Raw genomic sequence first — 25,415 nt, forward strand, 5'->3', positions numbered from 1 at the left:
TGCAACTGCAGCTGCTGCCCCAATCGATATGTTTGCTGTAGCCAGAGAGAAAAGGGGGAGAGCGAGAGGGAGAAGGAGAAGGAGAGAAAGAGAGACTGAGGGCTAAGCAATGCATAAATTACGCACTGTAATTCAATTAAAAGCAATTTGTGCTCTTGCCCACACACACACACACACACACACACACACACGCACACAACCTCGAGAACTGAATACTGAGTGTGCCAGGATCAACTCTCGTTTGGTTATTTTGTGCACTCTGCGCACTTTTTGCCATTTGGCAATGCAAGCATGCAACAAGATGCGGCGCCACAATGTGGCACGCACCGAGTTGCCCCGCATAATGTCTGGCAAGCAAACACAATAACATCATCGTCATCGCCATCGCCATCGTCATCAACAGCAGCAGCAGAAGGACTTGTGGCATCAGGCAACGTCCACTTCAGGGGCAACTTTGACAAATTGGCGCACGCAACTCGCCACTTGCCACTTGCTACACGCCACACAGTCAGCGACACAGTTGCCGACTTCAGTTTGACCGATTTTTCGTTACCTGCGGCTAATTATTACATTTTTACCAACAGCATTTGCCTCCACTCGAGACACCGAAAGGGATGGGGAAGGGGGGGAGGAAGCAACGTGACAGCAGCCAATAAATCAATGTCAACGCTTCTGTGTGGCAAGTGACAAGTGGCAAGTAGTAAACTGAATGTGTCCCATCCACAATTTCTATGCGTATGCTTCTCGTATTTGTATTCAAAGTCTTAATGAATGATTCCAACTACGCAATATAGTACACAATACAAGCTTCCTTTCGCTTCTCTGCTGTTGCATGCAACACAATTGTAACAAACTATACTTTGACACTTTTATCATACTTATTGTGCTTACAAACCAGCTGCGAAAACGCTGAACTTAAAACTTTACTAGACTTCATAATATATAAATTAATATATATTTTAACAGTTGTATATATTTTTGTTTAAGACTAAAAACTAACTTTTACGTACATAACAATGTAGAGAAACCCTAATACTTATTTTCATTACAACATCGATTAAACAGAAGCAAAAACAATTGCTAGTAAAAAACACATTTCAGTATTGGCTGCATGAGACCCTTTAGCTAGATTAAATCCAACAGCTGCAAACATACTTTGTTAAAAAAAAATTATATCAATTGTTTAAATGCAGAACAATAAACCAAACAAAAACCTCTACTACTTATTTGCACTAAAATTCCATAAACAAATTACAAAGATAAAACTTTACTGTATTGACTGCAAGAGACCCTCTAGCTAAACTTTTTCTAACATCCGCCTACCTTCCAAAATAATTTCTACCAATAAAGTTAAAAACTCATATTTAAATGCAGAAAAATCTATACAAATTCAAAAAGTAAAAAAAAAATGTTACTAAAGGGTAAGCAACAATGCGAGCACATTTGTAGTTCGTAAGTATCTTTATCAGTATTTATCAGTAGGCTGTTCTTTGATGACAGTGTTTTTCATAGATGTGTTGGACATACAATTTTCAGACATTTTTCATTAAGCTTCGGCACTTTTAGTATTTAAAGTCTAGTCTAATACACCAATATTTCAGATTTTAAATTGCATAACGTACAAATTGCGGCTCATATTCCAATCAGTTCCAATTAGAATCCAGTCTAGTCTTATCGCAACAAACCATCGCCCCTTAATTACATTCGAGCAATAAACATCAACATTTTCAGTCAACGTAATCTAAAGTGCAAGCAATTATATAGAGTCCAAAAAAGAGCTAACAAAATAAAAGTGCTGAATTCAAGTGATAACAGGTAAATAATATGATTCAAGAAATGAAATCAAATTCACATTCTTAATGCTCCAGGATCTTGGTGCTACGGTGTCAAGGCGCAGTCAGCAATCTAAATATATATACACATATACATCGAAATGAAGGCCGATCAACTAAATCGCTTTGTGCGCACCAATGGACGCCAGAATCTTTGGCTGCTGCGCAACACAAACACAATTTACGAGCAGGCAGTAAAGTCTTACTATCAACGCAGCAACTCGTTGTTGCCCTACAATCCGAGTAAGTTGTGTATTAACTTAACCTAACTCAAAAATTCTTTTGTTATATAAGAGAGGTGAAGACTGTTATACCTGGCATAAGTACACACTCTTTTTTATTGACTTGTTGTCCATTTTTCTTTCCCATACTTTAAAAGACATATTTCTCTTGACTTCAAAACTAAATCACTGTAAATCTTTTCGCCGGCTCTTCTGTTTCATCTTTGAACCATTTGATTACACGTCTTTTGTCGTCCTAATCTTTGACCATCAATTTATTTCTATACATATATATTTCTTTTAGTTTCTAGAACTTCAAGCTAAAGCTTATAACAACTTGTCTCTAACACACGCCAATCGATAAAAATCGAAATACATACAATAATAACTCGAGTATTTATGATTCCTGATAATTTGGTTACGATCGGTTAAAAATTGTATAAGTTATTTAAGAAATACTTGTGCAATAGGGTCTCAGCTGCTTTGGGTGACAATCTGGTATATTTTGAATATAGTATTCTATCAAAATACCAAATATAAGCGTCGGTATATTTCAGTTTCCTTACGTTATATTTGGTAGGTTTTGTAGTAATTGATTCCAACTGCAGACAGCTTTAATAAGAAACATTTGTATCCGATTCCTAACAGCTTGTAAATTCTTAATATGTTTTAATGAGCACCCCGCACATTTCTCAGCTTCGCAGGAGCACAAGAAGCGTGAGGAGAATCGCGCGCCCGTGCGCACCTTGACATCACAACACGATCGCAGCTCATTGCCAGAGTATCCACGGAATCACAAGCAGATGACGGAACAAACGACGGCGGCTAACTCCGGCAATCTGCTGAGCACAGTGATGCAGGCAAATCGTCGACGCTCCATGTCCTTCACCGGCAGCAGCCTGCGTGATTACATCTATCCCAATAGCAGGCACAAAGAGAACATTAGCGACAACAGCAACAACGACAAACTGAAGAATGGTCAACAACGCGGCACAAGTTTGACACGAACGAACACGAAAACGACAACGGGAACGGGAACGGCAACGGGAACGGCGACATCGGGCAGCGGCCTCGATGTGGTTGAGCAACTGGATTTGGGCATCCTAAGTGGCCGTTCAATCAGTTTGCCGCCGCGCTCTTCGCTCGACTTGGGCAACGTTGATTTGGCGGTGCGCAAGGCGAAGAAGCCGCCCTGCCACAAGCATCACATCGATGCCATCGAAAAGTCCACCACAGCGGCGGTGGCAGCGCTGGCGCGGCACAGGCAACGCAAGACAACAAGCATCGACAAGCTGGACAGCGAGCAGCTGATGACCATCGATGAGACACTGAAGCAACGTCTCGCCGTGCGCTTTGATCGTGAACGTGAACGCGAGAAGCGTCCGGCGGAGCCCAATGTTGTTGCTGCCCGCATGTTGTCGGCACGTCCGCCGGCCAAACCAGCTGCAACCTCAACGACAACAACTGCCAACAAGGAGCAGACACGCTTCCAAACCCTCGGCGAACGTATTCAGCAATTCGAGTGCATGCAATTTGCCAATGGACCGGCGGCATTTCAGGCCTTCAGTCGCCGCCAGGGCCATGGCAATGGACGCGTCTCGCTGATGGGCAACAAGCACATACCGAAGCAGCAGCCATGCCTGAGTTTTCGCAATGTGTTGCACACGAATCACAGGCAGCGTTGCCTGCTCAGTTCCCAGACGCAGACGCGTTCGCAGTCGGTGAGCTCGTCGCTGCCATTGGCGCCGGCCAAGGCCAAGTCGCGTACGAAAACGCTGAAGCGGTCCCCAGAGCCGACGCTAATGACCAGCTGGCGACCGCAACAGCAGCAGCAGCAGCAGCAGTTGCAGCCAAGTCCAGCGGCGCCGTCATCGATCACACGCTTCAATCAGGCTAAACTCAAGCGCAGCAAGTCGAGGCGTTACATCAAGACAGCTGTCAGCAGCAGCAGCGGCAGCAGCAACAGCAGCAGCAGTCAGAGCAGCAACGGCTTCCTTATCCTAGATGGTCCACGACACTCCAAGCCGAGCAAGATGAAGGTCAGGGCCAAGGAACACGCGACTGTTGGTGCCAGCAATCATCTTAGTCGCAGCAGCCACATGCCCTACATCAAGCACTGCGGCAACAAGTTGACGGATTCCCCGTCCCCGTCAAATGCTCCAAATGGTGGCAAACGTCTCGCCGAGCAGCTGAGGCAGCCTGAGGGTGAACGCAAGGTGTTGCCGCAGCGCAAGATGATGGAGGAGCTGCCCAAACAACCGCTGATGGCCAAGGGGGCGCATCATCTGTTGGCGGCCAGTGCATCGCAGGTCTCGGCCTATCGGCGTGCGTTCAAGAATCGCCAGCAAATCCTGCAGGCGGAACTCTTTCACGTCTATGCACATGATCAGCCGCAACCACTGTTGTCAAGCAAAACGACGATTAAACCGAAGTCACCGCTGCCAAGACAAGCCAAATCCGCCCCCCAAACACAAGCCTCATCTACAATTCCAATCACAACAACACCGACAGTCCCATCTCCATCTCCATCCACGATCTCAACTCCTTCACCAATTCCAAGCACATCCCAATCAAAGCCAAAGAAGGAGGAAGCCAAGGTGACGCCGCCCAAGCCGCTGGTCCAGCACAGTCCGACACCTCCCGAGTCAGTGACAATGACAGTGAAAAAGACCAAGGTGGCCAAGAATGCGAGTGCTCCGCACGCGTCGAGCAGCCTGACGACTTTGCCAGAGTTGGCAACCGAGACGAGCTTCATGGTCATCGATGCAAAGCCCAAATGGTCGCCGGTGCTGCAGCAACAGCAGCTGCATCAGCAGCTCCGACAGCGTCGCCAGCAGCCCTACGATAGCCTCTGGCGTTACAATTATTGAATGCCAAGTGAAACAATGGAAGTGGAACGAAAATCAGCGAAATGAAATGAGATGGAATGAGCCACAAATTAGTAAGCTAAGAGTAAATGGAATGAAACGAAAAGGAATGAATTGGAATGGAATGAAACGAAATGGAATGAAACGAAATGTATTGAAACGAAGCGGAATGAAACGTAATAGAATGAAACGAAATGGAATGAATCGAAATTGAATGAAACGGAATGGAATGAAACAAAATGGAATGCAACGAATTGGAATAAAACAAAATTAAATAGAATGAAACAAAATGGAATGCAACGAATTGGAATAAAACAAAATTTAATGAAGCGAAATGGAATGAAACAAAATTAAATAAAATGATGAAACCAAATGGTGAATGGAAGTAGATGGATTGGAGCAAGACAAAATCGAATAAGACGAAACGAAATGGAATGACACGGGACGACGTGGCGAACAGGCAGCCATCTATATGTTTATATATACGCTTGACTATGTAAAAACACACAATATGTGTGCTGACATATATATATATATGTATCCATACACACACACACACACTCACGCACACACACACATATGTTTATTGCTGACTGCATTGACCTGTCCCACACTCGACCTGGCCAAAACCAAAAAAAAAATAAATAAAAATAAAACCTAAATGTAAACATTGCCAACAATCCCGATTTCTGTGAACACTCAACTCAACTCAACTCAACTCGATACTGCCAAAGGCCAATACTAATTTCAATAGACCCAACGGGAAAGTCTCCTCACACTCTGCTCCTCTTCAACCATTCCAACGGTCCTCTCGCCCTGCCTCCTGCGCCCGCACAGCATTAATTTTTCATGCAGATTTAACCGTTACATGACAGCACCAACTAACGATAAGCCGACGTCGCCGTCGTCCAAAAACAAAATCAAATGCGAAAGCTGCAGTCGAGCATACTCGACTGTTGGATACTGGTTAATTAGCTAACCTAAGGGGGGATCTTCATTAGCTTAGGAAGTATTTTGATCAAACAATCTCATGTCTGTAAGTCCTCAAAATCTGTTCTCAGACGAATAGATAAACGTGGACACAGGAAAGCTGTGAAAAACTCACTCGCTTGACACTAACTTATAATACCCGGTTTCCGTTCATGTATCAGGTATACAACGGAAAAAAAAACAGCGCAAGAAAATGGCGACGGCTTTGCTTTGCACCGCTTCAGGGGCTGTGTGCATGGAAGAGTGGAGGGAGAATCATGTAGGAGGAAAGTCAGAGGCAGAGCCGCCCTGCGAATTGTTGCCGCGCTTTGATAAATGATGATGCGTTGTACATGACTCGCCAAATACGAGAATAGGCGCACTCAACTGCTGCCACAAAGTTGCTGCTGCTGTTGATGTTGCTGCTACACAATGCTGGCGGGCAGCAGCGGCAACGGCAACGGCAGCAGCATCTGTAGGACAACAGCAGCAACATCAGCATCAACAACAGCAACACAACTCACTGACTCGCTGACTGACGAGAGACGAGTTGCCTGCCTGTCTATCTGCCGCATTGCTGTGCTGTGTTGTTTTGTGTTGTGTTGTGGCAGGGGAGCGAAGCGGCGTCTTGATTATCAGATTGACAAACGAACCTATTGACGTCGAAATGGCCAACAACAAAATTAGAGCAATGTCAGTGGCACAACAAAAAAAATGAGCAACTGGAATGAGGCAACTTGTAGCGGGGAGAATCGGTGATACTTGTATACCACCTATACATAGGCAATGCGAGCATAAATGTCAGCCATTTCCTTCTCCCAAGGCACAACAGCATTTATTCATTTGCTTCACACTAATTATAACATTCGTTACTGTTAGATATACCTCATAATATATGTATGATTTTTATATATGTATATTCTTGCTATACTAAGTCTCTGCTTCTAGCAATCTTAATTTGTAAACTCTCGTTGTTCGTTACTCGTTATTCATACAGCTCTCATTACTCGTCACTCGCTAATTTTTACGTGCTGCTTTTCTTCCATTTCGCAAACTCGCTTTTTTCCTGTTCAATAAGCACTTTGTTCCTTGCACCCAAAATTTACTAACGTCACTCGTCGCTAGCTACTCGCTACTTTTCTGCTCTTGTCAATAGTTACTCTCCCATTTTATTTCGTTTTTCTGGTAATCTCGAATACTAGCAAAGCTTAGTTTACTACTCATCAACTCATTAAAGACTAATATCTCGTTACACTTTACTTATTTCTTATCTTTAAGAGCGACAGAAGTAACCTTAAAGTAGTTGTAAAGCACAGCAATTAAACTTGCCCTTTGAAGCATCTCTCCCTTAAAAGCCTGTTTAATTGCAATGAATGTTGTAATCAAAATAAGTTTGCATGCATTTCAAGATGAAATTCAAAGTTGCAGTTTTCAATTAATATTTTTATTACCCAATTATCAGTCGTTACAGATTGCCTTCATATAGACTCTTTTTTTTTTAAAGCCAATAACCAAAATAACTCGCTGAATGTTGGCGCAGGTTCAGAGCTCTCTTGCTCATCCTCCGTTTGCCCTTTACCCAAGGAAGAAGCAAGTTTTGACAACAACAAGAGTAAGAGGAAAAAGGGCAAAAAAAAAGAGGACCGAACAATTTTCATTGGCATAAATAAATAAAAATCAAATGAAATTAATTCCAAACAGCAATGGCATGCAGCAGGGCAACATATATAAGCTGCCCCCTCTAAACCCTGCTCCCCTTTGCCAGCCCTTGCCAGCCTTTGCCATCCCGCCCGTCCCATCCTTCCGCATCAGCAGTTGCCCGGACAGAGCGCAGCGAAGCAGCAACTGCGAGAGTAGCGCACACACATAAAAGGCTATAAAATTAAATCAAATCAAATGAAATGCGCATATGTATGGCGTTTTATGAGATGCGCGAAGATGCTACAGTATGAAACTGGCTATCGGGGAGGGAAAGGGGAAGGGAGGCGAAATCGAGAGCGAGAGCGAGAGCGAGAGAGAGAGACAACAGAACTGGAGAGCTGCTGAGCAACAACCGAAAGGATTAAAGGAAACCGCACAAAAGGCGACTTGGCAGCGCACAAAACCTGCCACAGCACAGTTGCTCGGTAACTGTAGCACATCTACCCCCGACACTACACCCCTCCCCATTCCAAAACTGATTCCCTCTCTAATTTCCCCCCGCTTGCGTCGTTACCTTCTGCGTACGTTTGCTTGGTGCGTTGGGTAATAAAATAAATCCACCGCAAAGCCGCTGCGGGTAGATTGCTCGGTTGACCCGAAACTCTGTGGCGCTTGAAGACAGCTTCTCCTGCTCCCTCCCCTTCCCCTCCCCTCTTCCCTCACGCTCTCTTCCTGCTCTACTCTCTCTCTCTCGCTCTGCATTTCCTTTGGCAAATCTAATCGTATGCTGACAGCACGTCGAGGAGTCGAGTGCAGCCAGTTGGTCACTTGGTCAGTTTCTGGCGGCTAATTTCGCGTTTTTGGCTCCACATTGTGCTGTTGTTGCTGCTGTTGTTGTTGCTATTGCTTTGGTTAATGTGGCTGCCATTTGTGCTGCAATGCTGCTGGCAATTGCCAGAGAGAATGAGACAGGGAGAGAAAGACTATGCAGTAACTGACATTGTCGCATGATGTCCGAGTAGCCATTTCCTGTGCAGAGATTCTCTGCATGTCATGGATACCCTTTCAACATCTTCCCCTCCCCAATCTCTTGTGGTATCCCATGTGTGTGTGTGTGTGTGTGTGTGTGTTTGTCACTCGTTTTTGTGGTCATTTCAAATTTTCATTTCATTTGCCATAAAAAGGAAATTGGTTTTGTATGCTAGTTGCCTTTGCCACCAACTCTCCAACTTCCAATCTCTGTCTCTGTCTCTGACTGTGACTGTGACTGTGACTCTGATTCGTTCTCTGGTCCATTTCTATGCCAAGAATTGTCGCTGTTTAACAGCGAAGGGAAGGGTATGCGCTTCAGGGTGGAGCGGGGTGACGCGGGGGGAAAATGGGACACAAGTGCTTTAAGTTGATTGTCATTGCCTAACAAACTGCACGAATCCGTCCAACACACGCACAACACAATTACAACAACAATTATAAGTGTGCTCGACTCCCAAATACGCGATAAGCAATATTTACATTAATAATTTCGATTATTCCCTTAATTAAACTAGATAAAAGTAGTTTTGATGCAGTGTAAATCGAAACGGAAGAGGAATTCAGATGAAAGTGAAAGTTGTCGCTTCCCCCAATAGAAAGAAAAAATAAAGTGTGACCAAAACAATAAAAATGTACAGCTAAAATACAAATAAACACATTTTCAGCAAACTTTTAAAGTGTTATATTATAAATTCTCTAAGAATAGGATTCATATCTTCTTTTAAATTTTATAAATTAGCGGAGAGTTAAAAGAGTGTGGCCAGATTGTATAATCGAAACCGATACAGAACCCCGGAAGCCATTTTCATTCAAGTTTGAAACATGTATTCTTACGCTGTTAAATCAAACGATTTACGATTTATCATCTAATGATAATACCCATCTAGAGCTCGTGAAGCGGGTATTACAAGCCGCATTGGCTGCCAAGTGGCTACCTGCGGCTGCCAGAGCACGAGAAACAAATGAAGTGAGCGAGGTGAGAGGAGCTTAAATTTGTATTGTTTCGGGTTTAAAGGCTTTTGCCTGTGGCTTTCATTGACAGCCTCGGGAAACAGGCCAGGCTAAGACTGCAAATAGCCGAGACAGAGGACAGCAGACGGAGATGACGGACACGGTGAGGTGAATTAAGCTGCAACTGAGCCATAAACGAAGATGCACAAGCTAACAACAAGACGAAGACGAAGAAGAGGAAGAGGAAGAGGAAGAGCAAGCAGTTGAAACAGCTAGCAGTAGCTTTTCATTTGTGCATTTTGCACGTTTTCTCCATTTTGCCAATTCCCGTATTTGGAGCGTTGTGCATAACTCGCATATACACACACCCAGTTAACCCCTAACCTCTTCCCTTTCCATCTCTTTTCGCCTCCCTTGCGTGCTGCAACTAACTTGAAGAATTTTTCATTTAATTTGAGTAAAAGAAAGCGCAAGTAAAACACAACAACAAATATTAAATTAACACTCACAGACAGCGGCAGTGACCCAATATACGTGTGTGTGTGTGTGTTAGTGTATGTGTGTGTGCGTTTCGCTTACTGATTTGCCACGCACACACACCAAGGCACACCCACAAAGCGAAACAACAAAAACTGCGCAAAAATTTTAGAGTTAAATTCAGGTCAGGGTTACCAAGCACCGCGATGATGATGATGATGATGATGATGATGGCAATGCCAGAAGCAGCAGCAGCGGCAACAACTACAACTGCATACAACAATGTGGGCAGACACACCCATACACACCCATACACACACACACACACACACAGAGCGAACGCACAGCGAAAATGTAGTTCAAAGGCTTTGGGCACAAACAAAGGCAAAACTGTAAAGGCAACTACAAAAAAATACCCCAAAACGAAAACAACAACAACAGCGTAAAAGCAAATGAGTAAGGACCAAACAAAAAAAAACCAAATTACAATAACAAAAAATGACCAGGCAAAGCCCCATTATGCAATAAACATTAAAAGAATGCAAACATTGCGTTTCGCTGTAATTAAAATGCGCAATGACTTCAGAATAAAAATGAAGAACAACAACAAAAAAAGCAAAATGGCTGCACTTTGCTGCTGAGTGTGACCAGATGCTGATTGATCGATTGATCGTTAAGCGACAAGCAGTGCGAAGTGTATCGATGACTATCGATTGACTTATTTATTATTTTATTAGAGACACAATAAGGAATAAGAGCGGAAGAAACAAACAACTTGAATATTCATTTCGACAACACAATTTACATGCAGTTATTGCGAATATGTGAATGTGCGAATTTGCGGATTTGCGAATGTTGTATAAAGCGTAATAAAGAACTGTGTGCAGACCCGACAAGCACACATTGTTCCCCCAACAAGCACACACACACGCTACACACACACTCGCAGCAAACACATGCAGAACGAGAGTCGGTTAGTGGGTCGGTATTGTTGTGTTGGCTCTGCTGGTCGTTTATCGGTCGACTCGTATGCCACGCCCATCGACCAGCTAGCAAGTCCGCCCACCCAGTCACCCAGCAGTCCAGCAGGCAAGGCAACTTATGAGGTCGCCTTTATTGCAAAAGGCAAACGAAAAGGCATCAAACGATATCAGCTGTACTACAAGAGTCTACTGACTTCGCTTGGCCCCTAAGCTACAATAAATACATGTATTTGTATATAGCATATATATATGTATATATACTCATATGTATTGTCTAGGCTGAGACCTAAACTGACTCGCACTTGATTTGAAATTATAGGGAATCCCGAAGCAATAAGTTAACAGCTACTTAAACATGTTGTCGATATTCGATAAGTTATCGAACTAAGAACCGTGCTTACACAATATTGCATTAAATGTCACTTTAATTAAATGCCACAACAAAACAATTAAATTATTTTCACTTAATGCAGCGTGATTATTTTGTTATTATTATTATGATTATTATAAATAATAATTGATTAAGCATGCACGTGGCGTATACGCAATCTGCTTTCAGCGCTCTTAATTAATCAGTTAATTAGCGAGTTAATTTGGAGTCAATTTGGTGCCACATCCAGCATGGCATAATTAAGTCTTTAAGTTCTTGTCGCTCGTGTTAATGAAAACTAGTCGCAATTAGTTTTAAACGGAATTAAAAAGCACAACATAAATATTTATCAAATTTATTAGCAAGTGCATAGACGCAACTTGAGTTTCGCCATCGTCGTCGTCGTCGGCGTCTTCTTCTTCTTGTGTTTGCCTTTGGCTGCTTCTACGTTTATTTTTTGCTCTTGTTGTTGTACGCTTCCTTTTTCGGGGCTGCATTCTGTGCCATCTTGTTGTCCTTGCTGCACTAGCGCCGTCTCTTTCTTGCACCTTTGTCATTCCTACTCCCACTCCTCCTCCCTCACACACTCTCTCTTTCTCCCTGTCTCTACGCTTTGGCTGTTGTGTGTATGTTACAAGCATTTGGAATTTTACGTTCAATTGCATTAGGAACAAAGGCTTTTTGGGGCGAGTTGTTTGCTCAGCCTCAGCTTCTGCTTCTGCTTTTGCTTCAGCCGCCTGCCACGTGCCACAGCAATTGTTGTTGTTGTCGTTGCTTCTGCTTCATGTTATTGCTGCTGTTGCTGTTGCTGCAGCTTAACTTCTTTGCATAGTTATTTGTGCGCGTAGCTCATTGAAATTTTCGGTGCCGTGAACTGTGTTTGGTTTTGGGGTTTTCCCTCTGCCTCGGTCTTTCTCTCTCTCTCTCTCTCTTTCTCTGCCTGCGTGTGTGTGTGTGCGTTGCTTGCTTATAACCATTACACACACACATCCAAGCACACACACGCATACGCTTGTATGCATATTTCTAGGTCTTGCAATTTGTGTTGCCTACCTAAAAGGCGCACGACCAGCAGCGAGGTGAGTTCCACATCTAAACCACCGAGTATCATAACCAGCTCAACACACACACACATAACACACGCATACACACACATACACACACCTACAACAAAGCCGCTGACAATGTGGGTTTTTTTGAAGAGATGCTGTCCGTTCGTCCTGTCCGTCCGTCCTGTCGGTCTGTCTGTCTTAATTCTTAAGATTGTATGTGTCTTTTAACTTCATCATAAAAGTTTATAAAACTTTTAGCTAAATAAAAAATCATGACTAAAAATATTTGTTTTTTTTTTTTCTTTTAATAAACGTTTTCACTTAATAGTACTAAATTAGTTTTACTTGAAAAAGTTTTTAAGTATACAGTAAAACTTTTCGTCAATCATTCAATCAAACTATTCTTCATTCATGTTGTTATTATCGAACAATGTTTGATTAGAAAATTTCAATTGAACAAAAGAGACTCATAATTTAATCAGACTGTCAATCAAACAATCAATGAATCAGACAATCAATCAACCGGACATTTAATGGTAATAATTTACTTATACTTGGGAAAGTTGTAAAGTATACAGTAAAACTGTTCATCAATCACTCAATCAAATTATGCATCAATCATTTTGTTATTATCGAACATTAGCTGAATACCAAATTGGAATTGAATACATAAATACGTGAAATTCAAGCGGACTGACAACCAAACGATTGATTGTTTGAATATAAGTGTCTGCTAGTTCATCGAAAGCTATCTATTTACAATGTAGATCAGCTAGTGGATCACACAAATTGTAAGTAGAGCACTAATCCAATTATTCAATGAGCCAATCAATTAGGCAAATAAATGCGAGTTTATCAAGCAGACAGTCAATCAATGAATAAAATTCTGTTTGCTTCTTAGGCAGTAAATCACTGGATAGTTGTCAAGTAGCTTGAAAAAATAGATCAATCAGAAAGATCAACTGTTGTCAATCAGACGACCATTTGCAAATAAATCAATCAGAAAGACAAATTGTTGTCAATCAAACAGTTGGCAAATATATAAATCAGAAAAACCAACTGTTGCAAATCAGAAAGTATGAATATCAGACAGGTAGAGACCGAACTTAATAAATTTGTATCAATCAATCAGTCAGTAATTTAGATCATTAATCAAAAATAAATATAAACGCCTGCATTGATTGATCAAACAATCAATAATCAATTAATAAATAAAATAAGCCACTATTTGCATTTAAATGCATAAATAAAACAAAAAACAAAGAAAAAACCAAAAAAAAGTTTTTGAATATGAAAATTTTAGATTCACCTTTGACATCAATATCAAACGGCTTGCGTCTCAAATGTGATGCGATGATGATGATGATGGTGTAATATGGTAATGAGATGGTAATAACATGATGAACTACTGCAAAAGCTGAGCCAACCCATCGAGCAGCGTCTGCCAGCTGAATCCCATGCGACCCTCTGTCAACTGGACGCGACAACGTTCGGGTATATGCTCGAACAATCGCTTAAATGGGCCATAACGCTCCAGGCACTTGGCATCGCCGAGCAGTAAAAGTTTGTGCTTGGCACGAGTGATCGCAACCGTAAGACGGCGCTGATCCTCAAGGATTTCAGCCTCACGCGACCTCTCCATGTCCTGGCCCGTGGCCATGGGTCCCGTTTTGCTGCAGCTATAAATGATGAGGTCTTTGTCGCGTCCCTGATACTGATCCACCGTATTGAACTCGACATCGATGAGGCGGGGACTCAGTTTGCGCAGTAGCTCCACTTGAGCCCGATACGGCGCAATGACGCCAATTCGTGACGGCTCAAAGCCAGCGTCAAGCAGCTGCCGCAGCAGATGCAACACAATCGCTGCCTCGCAATAGTTGGTGTACTTTGGCGCACGACGCGCACGCTTAGGAGATGAAGAAGTGGGAGCGAGAGCGGGAGCAGCTTCGCCATAGCTCAGTTCAATGCTGGCGCTGGTCGCCTCCAGTTGCTGCGATCGCTCACTGAATTGTTGACAGCGTTGCGAGCAATCACCGGTGTCCAGCAGCAACACCGCCTGCTCCAGATGCGTTTGCAGCGCTCGCTGCGTCCACAGTCCCGCCTCACGCTTGAGCGGCTGCAGCTGCAGCTTGGCATTGGCCACTTGCTCGTCGGCACACTGCAACGCCTCGCCATAGGTCAGTTGGTTGGCCAGTCGTGTGATGCTGCGATTCATGCGATACTGCAGCGTCAACACAGCTGTCGCCTGTTCGCAGTCCAATCGCTGAAACATCGTTTCATCGGCGCCACGCGAACGCGCCTCACGACTGCGCACAAGTGGCGGCAACTGCTCCGGATCACCCACGAGTATGAACTTACTGCAGTGACTTAGGGCACGCAACACTGTCGGCTGCAGCACTTGAGTGGCCTCATCGACAATGCAGTAATCGAAGCGACGCTGCTGAAAGAGCGCATGACCGGCGCCCAAACACGTGACGCCCACAATGCTGGGACGCTGTAGAGCCGCTGTTAATTCCTCCAGCGTCTGACAGTCGGCGGTTAAATGCGCTTCGCTAATCTCCTGCAGCTGCGGATGAATGCGCTGACTGCTGCCCAACCGCAGCAGCGGCAACTTGTGCGGCAGCAGACGCAACAATAGATTATCCACTGCCGAATGCGTTTGAGCGGTGATCAACACACTGCGCTGCATCAAATGCAACAGACGCACAATCGCAACCAAGGTTTGGGTTTTTCCCGTCCCCGGCAAACCCTTGATCAGCAGATGTGTGCTGGTGGTCAGCGCTCGCAGTGCTGCCGCCTGTTGCACCTTGTTCAGTGGACGCAGCATGGGACCGCCTTGGCTGCCAATGATGCGCGGCAGCAGTTTGTGCTGCGTCGGCGGCTGCTTGGCCACCACAATGCTGCGCAGCTCCGCGGCGCGTTCGTTGTCCTCCAGCAGCAAGGCCAAATTCGTGTAATTGAAACTGACGAAACTCTGCGATTCGTGTTTGTCCACCACAAAGGTTTCGCCCGCATATCGCTGGCTCAAATCACGCTCCAGTTGCAGTGTGATGCTGCGTGGCATCAGCGCCATAATGTATCCCGCTGCAATGGCCAAACGCTGGCGTGAGCTGCAGCTAACTGTGACGTATTCACCCAGCTCAAACTGCAAACAGAGGGAAAGAGAGAGAGAGCGAGAGGAGTTTCATTGAATGACTAGAAAGTGAGAAAGTGAATTACTCACGCCACTCAGCGTTAGATTGAGTTCTGATTGCGCTGACAACTGCAACTGCTGTTCGTAGCGTCCATTGTGACAGCTGCCGCTACTCTTTATCTTCTGATCCGCCGCCAACTGCAGCTCACAGATCGCACGTCCCTGTTGCTGTCGCCGCATCGCCGTCTCCGTCCACAGCGAACGCAACTGCGAGCCTTGACGCTGCTGCTGCTCCTCGAGCGCCAAAAGACCGCACCAGTGCAGCACATACTCGTGATCCGGGAGCGTCAAGTGCGCCAGCTGCTGCTCCATCTGGCGACGCAGCGGATGCGTGTTGCTCAACTCCAGCTGGGCATCGGTGCTGGCAAAGCTGCAGCAGAGCGTCGCGTATGCGCAATTGCCGCAGGCGCTGTGATGTGAAATTGGTTCGGGCAGCTGAAACGGTTGCAGCAGCTTCCCGGGCTGCTCTGGCGATACGCTGAGTGCTTCACCCATCACTGGCAGCTGCACTTCGCGGCTCAGGAAGTGTGCCAGCTCATTGCGTAACAGCACCAAATCCCGCTGCTCGTTGCGTCCGTCGCGCACCTCACGCATAATTCCTTCGCGCAAATACAACAACAGACCCGAGTGCGTGTCCTGGCCCAACGCTGTGTGCATCAGCTGGTAGAGCAACAGCTGTCCCTTGTGCTCCATGGAGAAGCTGGCGCGGCCCGTCTTCAGCTCCAGCGGTATGGGCTGCTTTTGACGGCGCACACGCACCGAGACATCCACCTTGCCCTTGAGGCCCAGCTGCGGCACCCAAAGATTCTCCTCGATGTCATGGATCTCCTCAATGCGATCCTTGTACATCTCTGGAGGCAACGATGTTGTCGACTGCACGCCATCAATATATTGGGCTACAAAGGCCACAATGGGCTCCACAAACTTGTGCAGTTGCAGCTCAATCTCCGCCTGACTCAATTGGCTGCCATAGAGCAGCTGGGCCAAGGAAGTGCTCTCAAGCAGTTGCTGGAGTGCAGCAAGCACTTGTTGGTGGCTACGCAGGCGCTGAGCGAGCACCGTTTGCAGCAGCTCGTGCACCAGCGTGCCCACAATCATCTGCCAGCAAACGGGGGGAAAACATTAAACATTAAAAGGATTCAGTGGCTATTCTCTTGAAGCACTTACCACCGCATTGGCGCCGTCGACGCCACGAAAACGATCCTGGAGCACAGCCTTGCGACGGCAGAAGAGCGAACCCGTCACCGTTGTGCTCGAGATGAGCATATCCGGCTGGATGACGCAGTAGCCTGACTCCTTGTTGACCACATAGCTACTTAACGATGGTTGCCACTGCGCCTGCACTGAGACCACATCGCCCGGTTCGATGGGCGTCATATGCCATGGCGCTTGCAGCTGGCAATCAGCTGTGGCAGGTGGATCTTCTGCAGCGGAGTCTGCGCTGTTTAAATGCAACAGCAGATTGTATGTCTTGGGCAAACGTTCGACGCTCTTGACCACACAACGCTGCCAGCGGGTGAGATCGAGTTTGCTTGCTGTTACAGCCGCATCGAGTGCACATAAATCGAAATCGTTGTCGTCGTCTAGCAGAAATCCATAATTTTCCTGATCCTGCGGCTCCGAAGTTGTCTCTTTTTTGTACATCGAGATTCAGTTGTGGTTTATACTTTTTGCATGTTGCATTCACATTATCCGCTTTGCTGGGCGACAGCACACGTTTCGCTGACTGCATAATTGCATTTGTTATCACTTTTTCGCGTTAATTATTATCACTTAATGTTTTACCGAACACTCTCATAAAATCGCGCCAAAAAAACTAACTGTTCGCCAGTGTGTACACACTGTTTCACAGTAGCATGAGCATCTTGCGCATGAGCAGTCAGCTGATAACAGCAAATAAAATAAAAATGTTTAATATTGTAAATAACCGCTTAATTATATTAATTTATGTGAAATTATAAACTAATATTCAAATAATCGAACAACGTGTACACACTGTTTGAGAAACGATCGAAAAGCCAGCTGACTGCGTAATCGATAGCAAGCTATTTCGATTGTCAGCAATTTGAAATGAAAAATAATTGTAGCTGACTTTTAGGGCACACCTCGTATGCCAAAAGAAATATATGCTAGCTTATGCATCTACATATGTGTATGTGTGTATGTTTTCATGTTGCCGCCTGCACTTTTTGCTTATTTGTGTACTTTTGCATTGCCTTTTCGGTTTGCCTTCAGACTTTGGCTACGGCGTCACTTTGCTTTGCGACTACGTTGTTGTTGTTATTGCTGCTGCTCTTGTTTGCCTGTTATTGATGCCTGCCTCCCATTCTGCATGTTCATGTGCATGTGCGTGTGTTTGTGCTTGTGTGCATTTCTTGGCTTTTTATGCCACACTCGCATTCACTTTTATATTTTGTCAATTTCACAGTGGACTGTGTGTATGTATTGGTGAGTGTGTGTGTGTTTGCTCTCCTGACAAATGGTTTGTTTTTTCCTGCTGCTGTCCACATTGTATGCTATGCTCTGAGTAGTGGCCACTCTTTTAGTTGCTATCTCGCTCTCTCGCACACGCCGTCTTTCCTTGTTCTTTGCATACGATCAATTTGCAAGGCTCTGACTGCCAATTAAACGAAATCCATTGCCTACTTTTCGGCGGCAGCGAGAAAAACAGTGTTGCTGTGCGCCTGGTGAAAAGGTGCTTACGCTCAGCACTTGCTCTCACTCGCACTTGCAGGCAGACACACACACACACAAACACTCGCATGCAAATGCATGCATGTGTGGGTGTATATAAAAGTCAATTTGCGCAGATCTGCCGTCAATGGCTCGCAACGTAGGCTGCAAAAAAACCAACAGCAGCCACCAAAAACCTGCCAAACCAAACCAAGTGTTGCAACTCCTCCCCCTGCCCCCTGCCTTCTCCACCTTCCTCCACCATCACCTGCTGTTTGCGCACTTTAACTGTTTTCACTGTCTGTCTGCAGTCGCTGCCCTCAACCTACGCCCCCCTTCCCCCCTTCCAACCACCTCTTTCGCCTCTTCGCAGCCCATTCAGCGGGCTGAGGCTCTTCAAAGGCCACCCTCGCCCCTCCCTTGCCCACCCTCGCTCGCTCTCTTGTTTGTTTGAAGTTGCTTTTTTTTGTGTTTTTGTGTGTGTGTGTTTTTTTCGTGTGCCTCTTAAGTGGCAACTACTTTGCACCTCAGCCGTTCACACACACGCACACCAATACGCATATGTATGTGTATGTGTGTGTGTGTGTGTGTGTGTGTGTCAGGCAATTGAAGTGCTGCTGTGTTTGCGGCCTTGAGCCTTTTTTTTTTCTTTGCACCTTGGCATAGATGTTGCAGCTAACTGCCTGTGTGTGTGTGTGTGTGTGTGTTGCGTGTGTGTGTTGCGTGTGCGTGTGTATTAGTTGGCCCCACGCTGCGTATACGCAATTTATATAATCAGCCAGCAAAAAGTGCGGCGCAAACTCATTTGCTTAGCAAACGTGACGAGCTGACCAAATCCTACCCCCTCCCCGCCAACCCCACCTACTCTCTGCTCCACACCACGAGCCTTTTAAAAACCTAACCTACCCCTCCCCTTCCCCCACCCGTTCTCATTGCTATTTGCTCCGCAATTGTTGGTTGCAATTATCAGCGCAGCTAAACCAATTTTATATGAATTGTGGCGCCAAATACAAACAACAACAACGAATTAGAAAGTATGCAGTAATCGACTAGCGAATACCCGTCAATTATTTGATGCCACTCATTTTTGTTATTGATTTAGTAAATCTTCATTTTTGATTTCAAATTTATTTGACGATTCTGCTGCTGCAATTCTGTTACACACACAAATCTTCGCTGGCCACTAAATTGATATACCCCTCTTCGAGCAATTTTGCCGGGTATTTGCATTTTGGGCTCATAATTTATACTGCTTATGCGAGCTGCATGTGCTTCTGTGTGTGTGTTTGTGTGTGTGTGTGTGTATGTGTGTTTGTATTTAAATGCTGCGGCTGTTTTAATCAAGCGAAATTGTTTAATTTATAATCCACTTGCCGCTCTCGCTCACTCTCTATTGCTATCTCTTTCGGGCACGCCTATTGCCCGCATTAGAGTCTAATGATTAACGAACTTATGCTGCTTCTGCCGCTGCTTCTTCTTCTACTTGCACACATGCAAACAACGCAGCAGCCGCTTTAAAGGGTGTGGTGGATGGGGAGGGGAGTGGTTTTTTTTTTTGGTGGGTGGGGGGAGGAGCTTGTGGCTGGCAGGGCAAATTGATGCATGTGCACACGGCACGTTCCGGCGGCTTCGGCGCAAATCCCCGGCACAACAACGACGCCAATGCCACAAGGGAAAACCAATGCAACGATCGATGCGGGAACGGTGACGGGGTGGTGGATGGGGAAGGGGACGGAGTTGGGTGTTAGTGTAGCAGTCAAGCGGGTTAGGCATGGACCAGCGGGGGGTAATGTTTGGTTGGTCTATTTGAAAAAGCAGCATCGATATGTTATTTGCATGTTGGGGCAGAGTGGTGTGTGGCAAGGGGAGTTACTCGAGGGGGGCGGAGCGCTAGCAAATCCCAATGCCACGGCAACTTTTGCAGCCAGCGCGAAACTTTCTCAGCAAGTTTATGCATGAATAAAGTGAAAAGCTACACACACACACACACACTCACACACATCGCATACACATGTTGGCTTAATCCAGTTGCATATGTTTGCTGTTGCGAGTTTCGCAAAAAGTTGCATTTTATTTAGTGCTGCTGCAAACATGTGTCGCAACAAATGCTAAACTGGAAAATCGCATTAGTGTAACACAAGTGCATTTCTATATATATTTAATTTTGGGAATCGCTAGACAAACTTGAAATAGTGCGCCAATTGCGTATGCAATAGAGCTGCCAACTCGGCTGACAGCCGCATATCGATAACAATATTGTTTTAAGTCTGCGGAACAAAATTGCCGTTTAGCTTCTACTTTTAAGTAGATAAAGAAAACTAAGCAGAAACTATGCACACACTCAATACAAAATGATAAATAAATTAAATATACCGTGCGGTTGGTATTATTTTTGGAATTGCGGTCACGCTGATACGTTGGCACTTTAATAACAGTGTGACCACAAAAATGTCGCTCGACTTTAGACACACACTTCGCCACAAAATTGTGCGTGTTAAAACTTCAAGCAAACGTCATAGTTCATCTAAAAATAATATTTATTTCTTGCAATACAAAACAAAAATTACAATACTATTATTTTATTTTATTTAGCTTTCACACGCATAAGCGATGTTCAAAGAACTATCGATGTGGCATCGTTAGCGCTATCGATATTTCGCCAGCTCTACCACATCAGCTATAATAAGAAGAGAGAATAACAGAAAAAACAAGCAGCCAACTTGGATTAGGGGGAAAAAAGCGATATTGACAATTTTGCAAAAGCTAACTATTAGAGATGTCTGCGGCTGGAGTTGATGACGAGCAACGGGCTGCCGAAGCTGCAGCACAGTCGCCATCAACAACGGAAACAACCGCAGCAGCAACAACACCAACAACGGCAACTCCAGTAGCGGCAATAACAACAACAACAAGTACACCAACAGCACCAGTGGCAACAACAACAGCAACAACACCAGCAGTGGCCGAAATTGCCGCATCCAGCGTAAGTATAGTTTTGCTGGCATTTGATGACGACGACACGACGACACGTCAACGTGTGTGTTGTGTGTGCTTTGTGCGCTGTTTTGTGTGCTTTACTTTTCTTTCATACTTGTCTGTTCTATTGTTTACTCCACCAACAACCGCAGATACGCTCCGGATTGGCTGAATTGGGAATTGCGTTCGTCGCAGGTGCTGCAACGTCTGGAGAATGTCAAAGCACTGCCCGGTTCACCCAATAAAGTGCACCTCGAGACAACAACCGAAGATGAAGATGCGGCAGCCACAGCTGCAACAACAACAACAACATCAGCTGCCGACGGCACTTTGGCGGCCGCGGATGTTGTGCTGTACACACAGCTGCGTCAGGAGCACCGCGTGCCTTCGGATATACTCAAATCGCTAGAGCAACTCGTTGCCTATTCGGACAGCGACGATGATCCCGAGTTTCCGCTGCCCGCTCTCGATGATGTCTCCCATTTGGCGCTAATCTCGCACAGCATCGTGGCGTATCTGTCGCATCTGGATCGCCAGCATCTGTTGCGTGTGACCAATAGCATTGCGGGCGATGCCACACGCTGGCTGGGCACACTGTTCCATTTCCCCAATGCCGCGAGCAGTTTCCATGCCGACAATGCCGATGCCGTCCTGCGCACCGTGCGCCTGGCCATCGTTGCCCGCTGTCCCGGGTATCTGGAGGGTGGCATACCCGCTCTGGCGCAACCATGTTTCTACATTTCGGAGAATACGACGCCGGTGCGACTGCAATACGCCTGCCGGCAGCTGGGCATACCGCTGGAGGCCATCAAAATCATACCGGAGGACAGCAAATGCGGCACCATGGATCTTGTGCTCCTGCAGAAGCAGGTGCAACATGATTTGGCCGCCAGTCGCACGCCGTTGCTTGTCGTCGCCGACATTGGCGCCTCGCTCTGTGGCTATGTGGATAATCTGCAGCGTTTACGGGACGTTTGCAAGGCGCACAACATGTGGCTGCATGCCAGCGGCCATGGTTTGGCGGCTCTCGTCTGTGCCCAGACGCCGGGCAATGTGCACGATGTGCTGCACTCGATGGCACTGAATTTGGGCAGCTGGCTGGGCGTGCCCAGTTTGCCAATTGTGCTGTTGCATCGTCCGTTGCAGAACAGTGCTTTGAGTGCCTTTGAATCGGATCCAATCCTGTCGAGGCGTCTCAATGCCTTGTCGCTGTGGACGAGTCTGCAGGCGCTGGGCAAAAAGTCGATTGCGGAGCGGTTGCATGTGGCATTCCAAACATGCAGCATTCTCTTTGAGATCGCTTCGAAATGCGAAGGAATTCGTGTGCTGGTAACAAGCTATTCTTCATTCCCTTTTACATCCTCCAACTAATGCTCTCTTCTCTTTTAGAGCCACACTCCCGGCGCTGCATTGTCGGACATTATTGGAAGCGGCGTGTTTGATGTGAACGCCTTGTTTGATGCCGCCGCTCCAGTTGTTGTCTATCAGTTTGATGGCAGCACAACCATTCCAATTACCAGCGGCGCAAGCAGCCTGGAAAACACCACTGTGGACGCGGGCCACAAGCCGCTGGAGAAGCTCAACAATGCCTCATACTTTGATCGTCTCAATTCGTGGCTGGGACAAATACTGCAGCGGGATTGTCCCAATGTAAGCGTTTGGAAACTATTTTTCAAACTAATTCTTCTACATTATTGTTTGTCCTTTGCAGTTTGACTTTGAGGTGATTGAGCATCCAACGCATGGCAGTTGTATACGCTATTGTCCGCTCGAATTGGGCTTGGGCGAACAGCCGCCCAGCTCGGAGAATCTGGAGAGCTTTGCCCAGAGCTTGGAGGCGCATGTCGATATCTTGCGTGCCACCATCAAGCACAAGGCACGCTTCATGCATCTCGTTGATCGCAGCGAAGTGTTGCGTCTGGTGCCGCTGCCCGAATGGGCGGGCATGGGCGGTGTACGCTTTGTGCCCGAGGGCTGGGAATCGTTGTTAACCGATCAGGCCAAAACCGAGCTCAATAAGCTCAACATTGATCTGGTCGAGGCGCTCAAGTCAACGGATAATGCATTTTCGCTGGGCGAGGGCACCGATGGCCTGATCTGTGTGCGCTTTGGCATGGTGACGCACGAAACAGAAGTGGAGGAGCTGCTCGATTTGGTTGTCACTGTCGGCAAGAGTGTGCAGGAGAATTCACGTGTGCTGGACACCATGTCCGAGATTGTCAAGAAGGTGAATATCAACAATTGGAACGAACTCGTTGATGCTCAAAGTAAATTTCTATTTTAGGGCATTGAGGCGGCCACCGCAGACTTGCAGCGCGAGTCGGAGGAGAAGCTGTGGCAGGAGGGCATTTTGCGACATGTGCCGGTGGTGGGACGTGTCTTCAACTGGTGGTCACCGCCCGCCAAGGAGTCGGGCATCAAGGGGCGCAGCCTCAATCTCACCCAAGGCGTTGTCGAGAGCACCGAGAACATTTACAAGTGAGAAGAGCGTTGAAGTTGCAGCTAGCGTTTGCGCATGCTAATCTCCGGTTTCTATCTCTCTCTCTCTCTCTCTCTCTCCCACATCAGGTACCACATGCAAATGTCGGGCGAGACGGCGCATCAACTGCCAGCGAATCGTTCGCCTCCGACGCCCATGATACAGACGCCAGTGGTGTCATCGTCCACGCCGCCCGTCTTTCCCACTGTGGAACCAGTGGTCGGTGCTGGTGACGCTGCCGAAGCAGCAGCCAGCACCACAGCAACTGAAGTAGCCACAGCAGCAACAGCCGCGGTTGCAGCCGTAGCAGCTGCTGCTTCCGCTGCTGCTGCTGGTGGTGCAACAACAACAGGAGCAGCAACAACGACGACGACAACAACATCAATGACTGGCAACCATGTGGATCATGCGCGTACCGTCAGCCAAAGCAGCGGTGGCTCCTCTTCGGTGCCGGAGCTGGTGGCCATGAATAGTGCAATCAACAATAATGCTTAAAAATGGCAGCGCAAGGACAACGACAAACAAATCCTTCTCCTCTTCCTACTCCTTCTCACTGACCACTTCCCAAAAATGAATGCAAACAAAAAAAAAAAAACACTTAAATAAGTCTTAATTAACCAGCAACAAAAAAAAACAAAGATGATGAAATCCAAACGCAATTCTGTAATTCCAAAGAAAACTAAAAAAAAAAAAAAAACCTTAGATGAGAGCCTTGGACACAGCGCTAAAGGGAATCCCGAAAAAGGATTCAGCATCCATCGCCTGTCCAGCCGCAATATGTAATTGCACATTTGCTTTTATATCTACATACTTATACATTATTATATATATTCTTAATCCAATCTATTGTATTATTCTTACTTTGTAATTTAATCCTTCTTTTTTGAATTTTTTTTTGTAATGTGTATTATTATTATTATTAATGTTTATGTGCTGCATTATTGTTGAAGTTGTTGTTCGCTGTGGGCGATTCTTTCTATTATTATTTATCTATTATATTTTTCTTGTATTACAATCATATCTCTTCTACAAAACGACAAAGCAAACTGAATTCCAATTACCTTATCTTTTTTTTTTGTATCACAATTATTATTATTATAATAATGATTTTTATGCAAGTACCTAGAAAATGACAAAAAAAAATTAAAAAACTGAACATCATTGAATTAAATTGAATAATGCAAATGTCTCGGTAACAATAACAATAATATAATTTGCACTATTCGTAATCGTAATTTGTTTAGGCGCTAAGTGACAACAAAAAAAGCATACAATTTAAATTAATAATCTTATACAACAAACGCAAAACAAATATACACAACACAATTTGTGTATGCAAAAAAAAAGAAACAAAAACAAAAAAAAAAATAAAATATATAAATTGATAAAATATATTTATTATACAAGTTGAAATAAAGTATGCTGCTGAAAATTGTGCACAATGATAACGAATGTAAGCTACAAGTTTTTTTTAATTCATCATTCTGACAGTTAAATTTTTTCCCACTTATCGTTATTGGGCCCAACTGCAACAGTAATATATTGCTGTACTCTTCATTTTCACTGCGGACTTCGGGGCATTCATATTTTTCGAGGTCACACTGCTTTATATGGGTCACTCAATATACCAGCAAGCAGTTCAAATATTGGCAGACACAAGCAGTGACGCCACTTCCTGCTTGCACTGCTTGCTGGTTCC

General features: G+C 45.3%; 3 protein-coding genes across 3 annotated transcripts; 2 read left to right on the forward strand and 1 right to left on the reverse strand.

Moving 5' to 3' along the window:
• Positions 1-1,507: 1,507 nt before the first annotated feature.
• Positions 1,508-5,283, forward strand: LOC132796363 (uncharacterized). Its single transcript, XM_060807515.1, has 3 exons — positions 1,508-1,815; positions 1,869-2,075; positions 2,750-5,283. Exons 2-3 carry the CDS (start codon positions 1,934-1,936, stop codon positions 4,921-4,923), a joined length of 2,316 nt encoding a protein of 771 aa, XP_060663498.1. The 5' UTR covers positions 1,508-1,815; positions 1,869-1,933; the 3' UTR covers positions 4,924-5,283.
• An 8,514-nt stretch (positions 5,284-13,797) lies between these two features.
• LOC132796772 (DNA replication ATP-dependent helicase/nuclease DNA2) lies at positions 13,798-17,414 on the reverse strand. The gene is made up of 3 exons (XM_060808048.1): positions 16,756-17,414; positions 15,619-16,686; positions 13,798-15,540 (listed from the first exon to the last, which is right to left on the reverse strand). The coding sequence occupies exons 1-3, from the start codon at positions 17,230-17,232 to the stop codon at positions 13,801-13,803; spliced, it is 3,285 nt and encodes a 1,094-aa protein (XP_060664031.1). The 5' UTR covers positions 17,233-17,414; the 3' UTR covers positions 13,798-13,800.
• Positions 17,415-20,864: 3,450 nt separating this feature from the next.
• On the forward strand, positions 20,865-24,354 carry LOC132796774 (pyridoxal-dependent decarboxylase domain-containing protein 1). Its single transcript, XM_060808051.1, is given in 7 exon segments — positions 20,865-21,244; positions 21,390-21,413; positions 21,415-22,566; positions 22,627-22,887; positions 22,949-23,464; positions 23,522-23,715; positions 23,806-24,354. Coding segments are annotated over 7 exon segments (2,760 nt in total). The 5' UTR covers positions 20,865-21,037; the 3' UTR covers positions 24,212-24,354.
• The last annotated feature ends 1,061 nt before the right edge of the window (positions 24,355-25,415 follow it).

This window comes from Drosophila nasuta, chromosome X, assembly GCF_023558535.2.
Source record: "Drosophila nasuta strain 15112-1781.00 chromosome X, ASM2355853v1, whole genome shotgun sequence".
Classification (NCBI taxonomy): Eukaryota; Metazoa; Arthropoda; class Insecta; order Diptera; family Drosophilidae; genus Drosophila; species Drosophila nasuta.